The 16125-nt window shown below is 23.2% G+C and overlaps 1 protein-coding gene across 1 annotated transcript; it reads left to right on the forward strand.

The window, feature by feature from the left end:
• Positions 1-14845: 14845 nt before the first annotated feature.
• On the forward strand, positions 14846-15567 carry LOC122196667 (uncharacterized). The gene has a single exon (XM_042899823.2). The coding sequence runs from the start codon at positions 14897-14899 to the stop codon at positions 15278-15280; it is 384 nt and encodes a 127-aa protein (XP_042755757.1). The 5' UTR covers positions 14846-14896; the 3' UTR covers positions 15281-15567.
• Positions 15568-16125: the final 558 nt, after the last annotated feature.

Consider the following 16125-nt stretch of genomic DNA (forward strand, 5'->3'; position numbering starts at 1 on the left):
ATATTAGTTTAAACTATTGTTGTTGTAAGTTATTTTTAAAATACTTATTTTGAAACTCTTAATTATTCTAAAAATATTTAACAATTTTTTTAGTTAATTTGGGATTATTGTTTACATTTTTTATTTAACACTATAATTTACAACTTTTAACTATTTACAAAATAGTCATCGGAATTTATATTAAGCTTAATTAAACTTTTGATTTAAGTTAACCATTTAACGTTATAATTATTATAAAAATAATTTAGGAAATTAACAACATATAAACCTAATAAGTTAAATACAATATGTTTAAAGTTAAAGACATAATTTTATAAGTAAAAGTAAAAGATGTTATTTTAATATTGAAGTTGAGTTAATTTAGGATTATAATTCAGTTTTTGTACTTGTTTAACATTATTAACCAATTTATAACTATTATTAGAAAGAAATTGAAAAGTCATGGAGTTTCAAATGAATGTGGTGAAAGAAAAAATGTTTCTTTTATAGTATCACTAGGTGAATGTCCGCGCATTGCGCAGAAACACTTATATAGTTCAAGTTTTCATAAGTATACTAGGCGAATGTCTGCGCGTTGCGTAGAAACACCTATATAGTTGAAGTATTTACAAATATTTTTTTTAATATAGCAATAACGTTGTTGTTAAATTTGATATAATATTTTGTACACTAAATTGATATAACGTATTGATTATTTTGAATTATATAATAATATATACATCTATTATAACTGCATAATCTCAATCATTTGAATATCTTTTAACTGCGAGTCAAACATAAATAAAATTAAATATAATATATGGTTTAATGTTATTTATAGTTGTTGTTATTGTTAATTAACTTTTTTTAAATTAATTTTCTTAATGTTTTAATTTTTATCATTATAATTTTTTAAAACATCAAACATTGATTTTAGATTTTAAAGGTAACAACATAATCATTTATCTAGAGTTATTTTTAACTATTGTTATTATAAGTTATTTAAGCTATTTATTTGAAAACTTTTAATGATTATAAAAATATCTTTATGAAATAGTTTAGTTAAATTGAGATTACAATTTAGTTTTTGCATTTATCATTAAAATTTATCACTTTTAACTATTTACAAAATATTCTTTAGTTGTTGAAGTGGAACTAAAATTTATATTTAAGTTGACATTATAATGTTATATTAAAAATAACAATTTAAGTATTTTGTGCAAACTTTTTAAAAGTTGTAGCTTTAAACTGATAATGGTTTACATACAACAATATATTAAATCTAATAAATTAAGTATAATATGTTAAAAGTTAAAGACATAACTTAATAAGTAGAAGTAAATATATTATTTTAAAATAGAAATTTAGTATATTTATGATTACACTTTAGGTTTGATATTTATTTAGCCTTATTAACCAACTTATAATCATTATTAGAAAAACACTATGATTAATCACTTTTAACTATTTACAAAATATTCTTTGGGTTGTTTAAGTTAAACTAAAATATATATTTAAGTTGACTTTTTAATGTTATATTCAAATTAATAATTTAAGTATATTTATATCAATTGTTCCAAAATGGTATCTTTAAAATGATAATGGTTTACATCCAACAATATATTAAAACTAATAAATTAAGTATAATATGTTAAAAGTTAAAAAAAATCACTTAATATGTATAAGGAAATATATTATTTTAATATTAAAATTTACTTTATATGTTATTACAGTTTAGGTTTGATATTTATGTAACCTTATTAACCAACTTATATTTATTATTCGAAAGAAATTGAAAAGTCATGGGAGTTTCAAATGAATGTGATGAAAGAAAAAATACATAGGAGTTTCAAATGAATGTGATGATAGAAAAAAATGTTTCATTTATAATATAGTATGATATGATGATATGATATGATATGATATGGTTTTGAAATCTATACAAATATATGTTTTTTAAATATATCAATGATGTTGTTGTTAGTTCTTATATAATAAATCTTATAAGAAGTTGGTATAAACATTGTTTGTTTAGAATTATATGATAATGTAGACATCTTTTAAAATTCTATAATTCTAATTGTCTTAATGACATCTACATGCACTACCAGTATGTTATTCAAGAATAAAATTAAATATAATATATGGTATAATGATGTTTATAGTTGTTATGTTGATTAAGTAATTTTAAAACGTTTATTTTCTTAAGATTTTAATTTCAATCATTATAATTGTTTAAAACATCAAACATTGTTTTTTTAAATAAAAATATAACTTCTATATATAATGTTACTTTTAACTATTATTGGTGTAAGTTATTTAAAATAGCATATTTGGAAACTATTAATTATTTTTATTTGGTCTCATAAATTTAACTTTTTTTAAAATTTATTTGATGAATATTGTTAGTCTTTTTTATTCTAATTATTTAAGACAACAAACATTGTTTTTGTTTTTAAAATATAACATTATAATTTTTTATATAATAATACTTTTAACTATTCTTATTGTAACATATTTTTAAACTACATATTTAAAAGTTCTTAATGTTTATGAAAAATAGTTTCATGCATGGTTTTTTCTTAATTTAATATTACAATTTAGGTTTAACACTATAATTTATAACTTTTAACTATTTATAAAATAATCTATCGATTTTTTTTCAAGTTTTACTGAAATTTTGATTCTGTTAACCTTTTAACATTAAATTGAAATTAATAATTTTACTATTTTGCATAAATCATAAATTATACAAAAGTTGTGACTTTAAAATGACAATTGTTCACATCCAAAAACATTATTAACCAATTTATAATAATTATTAACAAGAAATTGAAAAGTCATGGAGGCTTCAAATGCATATGGTGCAAGTAAAAATGTCTCTTTTATAAGTATATATATATATATATATATATATATATATATATATATATATATTGACTATGCAAATACTCGCTCGTGCATAGAATAAGACAATATATTTGTAATCTTTGTAAATATATGTTTTTTAAATATATCAATGATGTTGTTGTTAGATATTATATAATACATCTTATAATAAGTTGTTATAAATATTATTTTTTTTGAATTATATGATAATATAGACATCTTTTAGAATTCTATAATCCTAATTGTCTCAATCGTCTCTATCTGCAGGTTACGTATGAATAAAATTAAATATAATATATGGTTTACTGATATTTATAGTTGTTATGATTAATTAATTTTAAAAAGTTTATTTGCTTAAGAGTCTGAGTTTCATCATTTTAGTTGTTTAAAACATCCAAAATTGTTTTTATTTTTAAAGGTAACAATATAAATTTTGTATATAATGTTACTTTTAACTATTATTGTTGTAAGTTATTTAAAATAACATACTTGGAAACTCTTAATTATTTTAAATTGGTTTAAAAAAAATTAATTTTTTAAAATTTATTGGATGAATATTGTTAATTTCTCTTTTATTGCAAATTATTTAAAATAACAAACATTGTTTTTTTAAGATAACATTATAATTTTTTTATATAATCGTATTTTAACTATTTTTATTGTAAGTTATTTTTAAGGTACTATTTGAAAATTCTTAATGAATATAAAAATATTTTAATGGTTTTTTTTTTGTTTTCTTTAATTTAGGATTAAAATTTAATTTTACCACCAAAATTTGTAACTTGTAACTATTTATAAAATATTCTCTCGATTTTTTTGAAGTTTAATTGAAATTTTTATTTAAGTTAACCGTTTAACTTTATATTGAAATTAATAATTTAATTACTTTGCATAAAATCATAAATTATACAAAAGTTGTGACTTTGAAATAACAATTATTGATATACGACTATATATATATATATATATATATATATATATATATATATATATATATATATATATATATATATATATATATATATATATATATATAAACTAATAACATAACTATAATATGTTAAAAAGGTAAACTCATAATTTTAAAAATAGAAGTAAAATATGATATTTTAATATTGTAGTTTAGTTAATTTAGGATTAGAATTTAATTTTTGCATTAATTTAACATTATTAACAAATTTATAATAATTATTAGAAAGAATATGAAAAGTCTTAGAGGTTTCAAATGTATGCAGTGCAAGTAAACATGCCTATTTTATAAGTATAGTAGACGAATTGTCTCGCGTTGTGTAACATATGTTAAAATATTGAAAAATATATGTTTAAAATGGTATGTTATTGACATTATCTATAAGATAATATTTTTACACACACACACATATATGTATGTAAATATATATATATATATATATATATATATATATATATATATATATATATAATATTAATTATTTTGAACAATAGTATTCATTGACATCAACCCACCTTCCACATTAATAGAATTAAATATAATTATCTATTTAGTATTATTTTTAACAATTATTATGATTTTTTAATTATATTTTTATTTATGTAATCATTTTCTACTTTCAATAATGATGCTCATTTGAAATACAATTTATTTATAGCTAAATATAATTTATAATTTGTTGTTATTATCATTTAAAATTATTATTCATTAATTTATAACCACTTATTATTAATAATAAGTTAAAGAGGACTTTTAAGAAACACTTAATATTATTATTAAAATGTGAAACATACACTAAATAATAAAGTGATAAGATAAACAATTTGCATGTCAAAAAATACTTGCATGGATAATATGACATATCCATGATTTTTATAATTTGATTTTATTATTTATAATTATTGTTCATTAATTTTAAAACCACTTATTAGTATTAATAAGTGAAAGAAACTTTTAAAAATCACTTATTATTATAATTAAAATGTTAAACATAAAGTAAAATATAAAGTGATATGATAGACAATTTACATTTTAAAAGAAACTTACATGGATTATACTTATAATATAACATATCCATGATTTTTAATTAATTGTTGCTTTGAAGCAACACAAATATACAAACGTGTATACAATAGTTAATTAAATATTATATATATCACCTTCCATAACATATGATCGATAACATGAATCAAATCTAATTTACATTAAAATTTCAACCACAACATACGATGATACTCTTAAAAAAAATACTTAAACCAAGAAAATATAAAAAAGAATTAGTATATAACAAACTTACAAATTAAAAACTTCAGCATAATAACATAGTTCAAAAAATGGTCCAAAGCTCTCAAACAAACGCAGAAAACTTTAAATTTGTTTTTTTTTTTTTTTTTTTTTTTTTGTGAATTTTCTATATGATTTGTATTTGTGTGTCTACTCAAAGAGATCTGCCTTTTTATAGTAAACTATCCATTAATTGTTTATTAAATATATTATATAAGGCATAAAACCTTTGAATTGTTAATCATTATTAAGAGACTTTTGAAGGTTATTCATTAAAATAGGAAGTTTTAAACGCATGAGGTGTTTGCAAATTTTTGTGGGGGTTTCAAATGCATTAACATCTATACAACTGAAATCTTTACAAATACTAGGCGAATGCCTGTACGTTGTGCAGAAACGCCTATATAGTTAAAGTCTTTATAAATATATGTTTTTTAATATAAAAATAATGTTGTTAAATTTGATATAATAATTCATATATTAAATGGATATAATATATTGATTATTTTGAATTGTATGATAATATATACATCTATTATAATTACATAATTTCAATCGTTTGAATGACTTCTAATTTTGAGTTACACATGAATAAAATTAAATTTAATATATGGTTTAATGTTATTTATAGTTGTTGTTATTGTTAATTAATTTTTTAAAATTGATTTGTTTAATGTTTTAATTTCTATCATTATAATTATTTAAAACATTTAACATTGTTTTTTGATTTTAAATGTAAGAATATAATAATTTATACACATTTATCTTTAACTATTATTATTGTAAGTTATTTTAAGCTACTTATTAGAAAACTTTTAACGATTATAAAAATATATTTAGGAAATATTTTAGTTAAATTGAGATTTTCAATTTAGTTTTTGTATTTATCACTAAAATTTATCACTTTTAACTATTTACAAAATATTATTTGTTTTGTAAGTGGAACTAGAATTTATATTTAAGTTGACACTATAATGTTATATTTAAGTTAGCAATTTAAGTATTTTGTCCAATGTGCTCAAAAGTTATAGCTTTAAACTGATAATGATTTACATATAATAACATTTTAAATCTTATAAATTAAGTATAATATGTTAAAAGTTAAAGACATAATTGAAACGGCTCAAAAATACGGTCCAAAAATTTCGTTAAATCATTTAAGAAAAAACATATTTCATCAAACTTTATAATAATAAAACCACAAGTATCAAAATGTCATAAATCATGTATCTCAAAAATCTCATATCGTTTATCAATGTATCAAAATTATATGTCAAAATATCAGAGTGAATCCTCTCAGGCTAAAAGTTGTGGTGTGTGCCATGCAGTCATCCCGAACTCTTCCCCTTACTAGCGGAAATACCTGAAACCTAAACTGAAAACTGTAAGCACGAAGCTTAGTTGTCTCCCCAAACTACCACATGCCATACACATAATCACATAATAACATACATTAGGCTTTGCCCACTACATCGGGCCTCGCCCGACATTGGACGAATCTAGCATCGGGCCTCGCCCGACATTGGGCCCTACCCGTCATTGGTCCGAAGTCCGGCATCAGGACCCGCCCGGCATTGTACCGAACTCCGGTATACATATAACATATCATCAAGCATATAACATAAACACATAACTTAATAGTATAAACATTCTTCAGGCTTGCCCCAACATCGGGACCGAAGCCCGTAACACATAACAAACACATGCAAGAATCACAAAGACATCAAACATACACATATTCCTTGGGCTTGCCCTAGCATCAGACCGAAGTCCGGAAACATATAATCTACATCGGGCTAGCCCCGACATCGGACCCAAGTCTGGTATAAGCTAACATACAAAAATAGGCCGGCATTGGTGCCTCAGACCTGTTCCTACTAGAGGAAAACTCACCTCTCAAGCTGGCTGCTGAAAACTCGTGTAAGGGAATCTATGATGGCTGCTCCAACGACTTCCTGGCTATCATTATCACAAAAAACACTTAGTCAAAAACTGAGAATCCTTCTAAGGGAAAAATGACCATTTTACCCCCTGATCTAATTTGGACCATAACCTAGGCCCAATTCCTTCTAATCTTTCTAAACTCACTAATGGCCCAATAATGGACCAATTTTCTAAATTGGGCCTAACTCCTAAAATAGGCCTTCCCTTAATCCCAAACATGTCCTTGGTCTATTATTTGACTTCTGATGGCCCAGTTCGGCCCAACATCTGTTAAGCCCATAGATTGGCCCAAACCAAGGCCCAAATGTCAAAAAGCCCAAAATCCGAGAGTACGTTGAGCGTACTCCTATGTACGCTACATGTATAACTTGCATGGCTTGTACGTTGCACGTATTGGCGTGTAAACCCAACGTACTACTCTATTAAGCCATTTTCTTCAAAACTGGTTAATCCCTTAAGACACTAAGTCCAAATTACAGATATGAGTCCAAAAACCTGTCGTAACCCATAAAGTCAATTACTTGGTGGCTGGCAACCACCAAGTGAAACCAAACTTGGATATGGCAACTAACTTTCATAGAAATGACTCCAAACTCATGCATGGTCATAAAAGGACCCTAAAGATTGAGACTTTACTGCTTATGGGACATGAATATCACTGAGAGTGGCAAATGAACTTGAGTCATTAAGGTCCATCCTTGGAACTAAAATGTCCCCAAAACAACACTACACTAGATGTAAGCATTCAAAAAGAAAGTTAAAAGCATTATACTTCCAATGAGTTCCAAAAGTTAATGCTATCTTGGATGTATGAGCTCAAGATACTCAAGTTCCTCTTCACTATCTTTTCCTTCATTCTTTCAAGCTTCTAAGCTCCAAACAAGCTTCACAAGGTCAAACACACACAATAATGAGAAAGGGAGGCTATCTAGGGTTTCGGAGGATGAGGGGCTGGTAAGGAGGCTAGGGTTTGAGTCATAATATGGTATTTATATGGCTTAAACCCTAAAAATTAGGGATTGGAATCTGCTCACATACGCTCAACGTACTCCTTGGTATGTTGCACGTATGTGCATGCGTCCCCCGCATCCAATGATTCTCTATGCCCCGTGTACCCCAAGGCTATGCCCAACGTACATCTTATGAGCGACCCAAGTCTTCGACCCACTTATTAAAGGTCCACTAAATTAGTCCTTCTATTAACACTTAGCCCACTAATTAATTAAGAAATATTTAATAATTATTACCACAAGTGACAGTCGTTACAATAACTTTATAAGTAGAAGTAATATATTATTTTAACATTGAAGTTTTTATTTATTTATGATTATACTTTATGTTTGATATTTATTTAACCATATTAACCAACTTATAATCATTATTAGAAATACATTACAATTTATCACTTTTAACTATTTACAAAATATTTTTTGGGTTATTTAAGTTAAACTAAACTTCATATTTAAGTTGAGCTTGTAATATTATAGTTAAATTAATATTTTAAGTATTTTATACAAAGTGTTCCAAAATTATATCTTTAAAATGATAATGGTTAAATCCACAAATATACTAAAACTACTAAATTAAGTATAATATTTTAAAAGTCAAAAAAGATAACTTTATAAGTAGAATTAAAGATATTATTTTAATATTAAAATTTAGTTTATATATGATTACACCTTAGGTTTGATATTTATTTAACCTTATTAACCAACTTATAATTATTATTATTAGAAAGAAATTGAAAAGTATTAGGAGTTTTAAAATGAATGTGGTGAAAGAAAAAATACATGGGAGTTTCAAATGAATGTGGTGAAATGAAAAAATAAAAAACTTCCTTTATAAGTATATTAGGCGAATGCTCACGCGTTGCGTAGGAAAACCAATATAATTGAAGTCTTTACAAATATATGTTTTTTTTAAATATAGCAATAACGTTGTTAAATTTGATATAATAATTTGTATATTAAATTGATATAATATATTCATTATTTTGAATTATATGATAATATATACTTCTATTATAACTGCATAATCTCAATCGTTTGAATGACTTCTACCCGCGAGTTATACACGAATAAAATTAAATATAATATATGTTTTAATGTTATTTATAGTTGTTGTTATTGTTAATTAATTTTTTAAAATTTATTTTCTTAATGTTTGAATTTCTATCATTATAATTATTTAAAACTTCAAACATTATTTTTTATTTTATTTTAAAGGTAAAAATATAATCATTTATATACAGTTATTTTTAACTATTGTTATTATAAGTTATTTTAAGCTACTTATTTGAAATTGTTTAACGATTATAAAAATATCTTTAGGAAATATTTTAATTAAATTGAGATTACAATTTAGTTTTTGCATTTATCACTTATTTACAAAATATTCTTTCGTTTTTTAAGTGGAATTGAAATTTATATTTAAGTGGACATTGTAATGTTATATTTAAATTAACAATGTAAGTATTTTGCCAAATTTGTTCAAAAGTTGTACCTTTAAGTTGATAATGGTTTCTATACAACAACATATTAAATCTAACAAATTAAGTATGATATGTTAAAGTTTAAATATATAACTTTATAACTAGAAGTAAAAATATTATTTTAAAATTGAAATTTAGTATATTTATGATTACACTTTATGTTTGATATTTGTTTAACCTTATTAACCAACTTATAATCATTATTTTAAAGAAACTACAATAAGTCACTTTTAAATATTTACAAAATATTCTTTGGGTTATTTATGTTAAACTAAGATTTATATTTAAGTTGACCCTATACTGTTATATTCGAATTAATAATTTAAGTATTTTATAGAAATTGTTCCAAAATTATATCCTTAAAATGATAATGGTTTACATCTAACAATATATTAAAACAAATAAATTAAGTAAAATATGTTAAATGTTAAAAAACATAACTTTATATGTAGAATTAATATATTATTTTAATATTGAAATTTAGTTTATATATGATTACACTTTAGGTTTGATATTTATTTAACCTTATTAACCAACTTATAACTATTATTAGAAAGAAATTGAAAAGTCATGAAAGTTTCAAATGAACGTGGTGAAAGGAAAAATGCATAGGAGTTTCAAATGAATGTGGTGAAAGGAAAAATTCTTCCTTTATAATATAGTATGATATGATATGATGATATGATATAGATATAGAGAGATATGTTTTCTTAAATATAACGATAATGTTGTTAAATTTGATATAATAATTTGTATACTATGTTCATATGATGTATTGATTATTTTGAATTATATGATAATATATACATATATTAAAACTGTATAATCTTAATCGTTTGAATGACCTCTACCCGTTAGTTACTCATGAATGAAAATAAACAATAATATATGGTGTAATGTTTTTTTTGTAGTTGTTGTTATCATTGCAATTATTTAAAACATCAAACATTGTTTTTTGTTTTTTAAATGTAACAATATAATCATTTATATAGAGTTATTTTTAACTATTGTTATTCTATGTTATTTTAAGGTACTTATTTGAAAACTTTTAATAATTATAAAAATATCTTTAGGAAATATTTTAGTTAAATTAAGATTACAATTTAGTTTGTGAATTTAGCACTACAATTTATAATTTTGAAGTATTCATAAAATATTGTTTGGGTTTTTTGTATGGAACTAAAATATATATATATATATATATATATATATATATATATATATATATATATATATATATATATATATTTAAGTTGACCATGTAATATTGTATTGAAATTAACAATTTAAGTATTTTATCAAAACTGTTCAAAAATTGTAGCTTTAAACTGATAATATTTTAAAAGTTAAAGTCATAACTTTATATATAAAAGTAAAGATATTATTTTAATATTGAAATTCAGTTTATTTATGATTACACTTTAGGTTTGATATTTATTTAGCCTTATTAACCAATTTATAATTATTATTAGAAAGACACTCAATTTATCACTTATAACTATTTACAAAATATTCTTTGGGTTTTTTCAAGTTAAACTAAAATTTATATTTAAGTTAACCATGTAATGTTATGTTTAAATTAACAATTTAAATATTTTATCCAAATTGTTCAAATGTTGTAGCTTTAAATTGATAATGGTTTACATACAACAATATTTTAAGACTATTAAATTTAATATAATATGTCAAAAGTTATAGATATAAGTTGTAAGTAAAAGTAAAAATATTATTTTAATATTGAAATTTAGTTTATATATGATTACACTTTAGACTTTATATTTATTTAACCTTATTAACCAACTTATAATCATTATTAGAAAGAAATTGAAAAGTCATGAGAGTTTCAAATGAATGTGGTGAAAGGAATAATCTTTCCTTTGTAAGTATCATAGGCGAATATCCGCGCGTTACGCAGAATACAACAATATATTTGAAATGTTTACAAATATATGTTTTTTTGAAATATATCAATGACGCTATTTTTAGCTCTTATATAGTAAATTGGTATTAACATTGTTTGTTTTAAATTATTGATAATGTAGACATCTTTTAAAATTCTATAATCTCAATTGTCTCAATGGCATCTATGTATGAGTTACTCATGGATAAAATTCAATATAATATATGATTTAATGATATTTATAGTTGTTGTTATGATTAATTAATTTAAAAAGGTTTATTTGTTTAAGATTTGAATTTCTATCATTGTAATTATTTAAAACATCAAACATTATTTTTTGTTTTTAAAGGTAACAATATAATTTTGTATATAACGTTACTTTTAACTATTTTGTATATAACGTTACTTTTAACGATTGTTATTGTAAGTTATTTAAATTAACATTTTTAGAAACTCTTAATTATTTTAATTTGGTTTCAGGAATTTTACTTTTTTAAAATTTATTTAATGAATATTGTTGGATTCTTTGATTGTAATTATTTAAAACAAAAGATATTGTTTTTGTTTCTAAAGATAACATTATAATTTTTTATATAATAATGCTTTTATCTATTCTTCTTGTAAGTTATTTTATGCTACCTATGTTAAAATTCTTAATGATTATAAAAATAGTTTCATGTTTTTTTTTTGTTAATTTAAGATTACAATTTCGGTTTAACACTATAACTTATAATTTTTAACTATTTATAAAATAATCTGTCGATTTTTTTTCAAGTTTAACTTAAATTTTGATTTAAGTTAACTGTTTAACATCATATTGAAGTTAATAAGTTAACTATTTTGCATAAAATCATAAGTAAACAAAAATTTTGACTATAAAAATGACTATTATTCACATACGACAACAAATCTAAAGTAATAAATTAACTATAATCTGTTAAAAAACTAAAGTCATTATTATATAAATAGAAGTAAAATATGATATTTTAATATTTTAATTTAGTAAATTTATTATTAGAATTTAGTTTTTGCAATTTTTTAACATTATTAACCAATTTATAAAAATTATTAGAAAAAATGGTAAAGTCATGGAAGTTTCAAATGCATGTGGTGCAAGTAAAAATGTCTCTTTTATACGAATACTAGACGAATTCTCGCACGTTGCGCAACGTATGTTAAAAATATAGTGTTAAAATGTTGAAAAATATATGTTTAAAATGGTTATGTTATTGAAATTAACTTTGACATAATATTTTAAACAATATTATTGATTGACATAAACCCACCTTCTTCATTAATAAAATTATATATAATTATCTATGCAAAATTATTTTTAAGAATTGTTATGATTGATTAATTTAAATGTTTAGTTATGTGATTATTTTCTAATTTTAATAATGATGTTTATTTAAAATATAATGTATTTGTTGTTAACGTTATGTGATTTATAAATCGATGTTATTATCATTTAAAACTATTGTTATTTAGTTTTAAACCACTTATTGTTATTAATAAGTTAAAAAAGACTTTTAATAAACACTTTATATTGCTATTAAAATATGAAAGTAGATAATTTGCACTTCAAAAGGGACTTGCATTGATAATATGAAATATCCATAATTTTTATAATTTGATCTTATTATTTATAATTATTGTTCATTACTTTTAAAACCACTTATTATTATTAATAAATGAAAAAAAACTTTTAAAAGACACTTCTTATTATAATTAAAATTTTAAACATATACTAAAATATAAAATGATAAGATAGACAATTTGTATTTTAAAAGAGACTTACATGGATAATATAGATAATACTGTATATCAATGATTTTTAATTAATTATTACTTTGAAGCAGCACAAACATACAAACATATATATAATATTTAATTAAATATTAACTACATCACTTCCCATAACATTTGATTGATAACATGAATCTAATATAATTAAATTAAAGTTTCAACCACAACATACAATGATTGTCGTAAAAGAATACTTAAACCAATAAAAATATAAAAAGAGATTTAATATATAACAAACTTACAAATTAAAAACTTTAACATAATAATATGTCTCGAACAATGGTCCAAAGCCCTTATACCAACACAAAACCTTAAAACTATTTGGATTGGTGTGTCTAATCAAAGAGAATGACTTTTTTTTATACTAGACTATCAATTAATTGATTATTAAACATATTATATAAATTATAAAACCTTTCATGATTTGTGATTAACTACTTTGAAGGTGAAAATATATGAGGGTTTTGAATGCATCAGATGATATGAAAATATATATATATATATATATATATATATATATATATATATATATATATATATATATATATATATATATATATATATATATATATATATATATATATATATTTTCTTTATTAGAAAGTTATTTTGAATTTCTACGTATAAGGTAATTTATGAATTTAGAAATAATTTTATTTCTTGCTTTTTGTGGAACCAAACTCTCCATTTTATGGGAATTGAATTTCATTTCCATTAAAATCTTATGAAATACTACGAACAAAACATACTCTTAATTTCATGCCTACAAAACACATCGTCGAATTGAATTCATTCGAACTTTAAATTCCAATACGGACAGACTATAAAATATACAATAAAATAATACATCTCAAAATAACACACGCGAAATAGTAAAACCAATATGTTAGTAGGGGTGTGAAATCGAGTCATTGTGTCATTTTTTCATTACACAACACGATACGGCAATATTTTATACAACACGAACAAGACACGATATCATGTCGTGTTTTTTTTAACAAACATTAAAATTAACCGATTAAAAAAACGAAAAACACAACCTGACACAACAAAAATAACATAAAATAACAATTAATTTATTTAAGTAATACTTTATCATATATACTTCAGATACTGAGATATTGAGATTCGTAATACACTTCATATATTGATTTATTAATAAAATAATTATGTTATAAAAGTAATATGGTTTTAGTAATTATATTAAAATTTTTGTATGATTGTATTGTTTAATTTTTTTTTTATTAAAATGCCATATATTTAATATTTTAATCATCAATACAAATAAAAACCAATTTTTTTTTTACAGGTCAAACAAAATTACGACCCATACCAAAAATTACCTGTTTTGATCTGTGGCTATTTTATCTCCTCTTAAAATCTTCAAATACAACGATATTTTTATTTGTTTTCCAAAAGATAAGATAATATAGTTGGGCAAAGTATCATGATTTGGGCACATGGTTAGAGACAAGAAAGAACTTGATTACATTCTTTTGTTAATACTCTCATGATGTAATCTCCTAGCAAAATAGAATAAAACCAAACTCTGATTCTTTTTATACAACTCCCCTTGTGACACCCATAATAACAGTACACTTCCCGGAGACAATTCCAGCCCCTAAACCAAGACATGTTCAATCCTCAAAAACACAACAACTTTGTCATACAAATACGAGGTTCTAACCCTCCTCAAACAAATCCATCTCCAATCCCTACCTTCTCATCCATGAAGATCTTCAACCGCTTTCGTCGTATTTTCATGAGGTTTATGTTCTCTATCCCATCCTCTAAGGCCACCACGAGCAGCTCAGGTGGTGGTTCTGCTGGCTTAAGAAGGCGGTCGTGTGATCGGCCTGATCCTCCAAGGTCTTCGTGCAATTCTTCTTATTATTCTTCCAACACCCATTACAACGAAGCCATTGCAGATTGCATTGAGTTTTTTAATAAGTCTTCTTCCTCATCTTCGCCTTCTTTTTCAGAAGATGGAGGAAGGAAATCGGATTTCATGGTGTGAAGAGTATATTTCGTTTTCTTTTTGTTATTTGATGTGTTGTAACTATGATATATTAAATAATGAAAACCTATGTGCAGGTACTTCCTTGTCTTGTCGGCGGGTTAAGAGGGTATGCTTTGTGTTGATATGTCGTTTAAGTAAATTTATCTAATTCACTAGGCTTGTATGAGTGATTAAGACTTTCTCATGATAAAATGGAGGTCATGAGTCTAAAACTTATCCTTGGTATATATAGTAATTAAATTACTATAAACGTGCCACAACACAATTATATTCTTTATGAGTTAGCCGATGTTAATGCCTATATAAGGAGAGAGGAAAGCACATTGATTTAATTAATGTGCTTTAAATTTATGCTTTCGAGTTTTTTCCATATAAAATAAACAATGAGGCGGTTCTAGAATATGAATGTCGGGGGGGGGGGGGGGGGGGGGGGGGGGGGGAGGGAGGGAAGGAGGGGACAAAATATTGAAATACAAAGTATCTTTACTCTTTAGTAACAATTAATAATAATGTGGCATAAAAGTACTTGTCCAGGGACCATTTCTGTAAATAATAGAAGCTTACCAAATTGGTTTAAAAATGTCGAGGTACAATGAAAACTGAAGAGTTTAAAAAGTTCCAGTTTTGATTTACCGAAATGAGACATGAAAATAAAATTAAGAGGTCTATATTTTTTAGTTGGGTGTTAACCGGAGAAAAGATAGAAGAGAGTGGGTTTTATTTTATTAGTTTTTTTCTTCAAAATGTTAAGACACCTCAATTTGGGTGAGCAAAAACCCAGTCCTAACCGACAAAACCATATAAATGGAAAACAAAAACTGAAAACAGAAAACCGAAACCTA

Source organism: Lactuca sativa, chromosome 2, assembly GCF_002870075.4.
Source record: "Lactuca sativa cultivar Salinas chromosome 2, Lsat_Salinas_v11, whole genome shotgun sequence".
NCBI lineage: Eukaryota > Viridiplantae > Streptophyta > Magnoliopsida > Asterales > Asteraceae > Lactuca > Lactuca sativa.

Excerpts from the sequence above, each read along its gene's own strand:
- LOC122196667 (XM_042899823.2), top strand. The coding sequence starts at position 14,897 with ATGTTCAATCCTCAAAAACACAACAACTTTGTCATACAAATACGAGGT.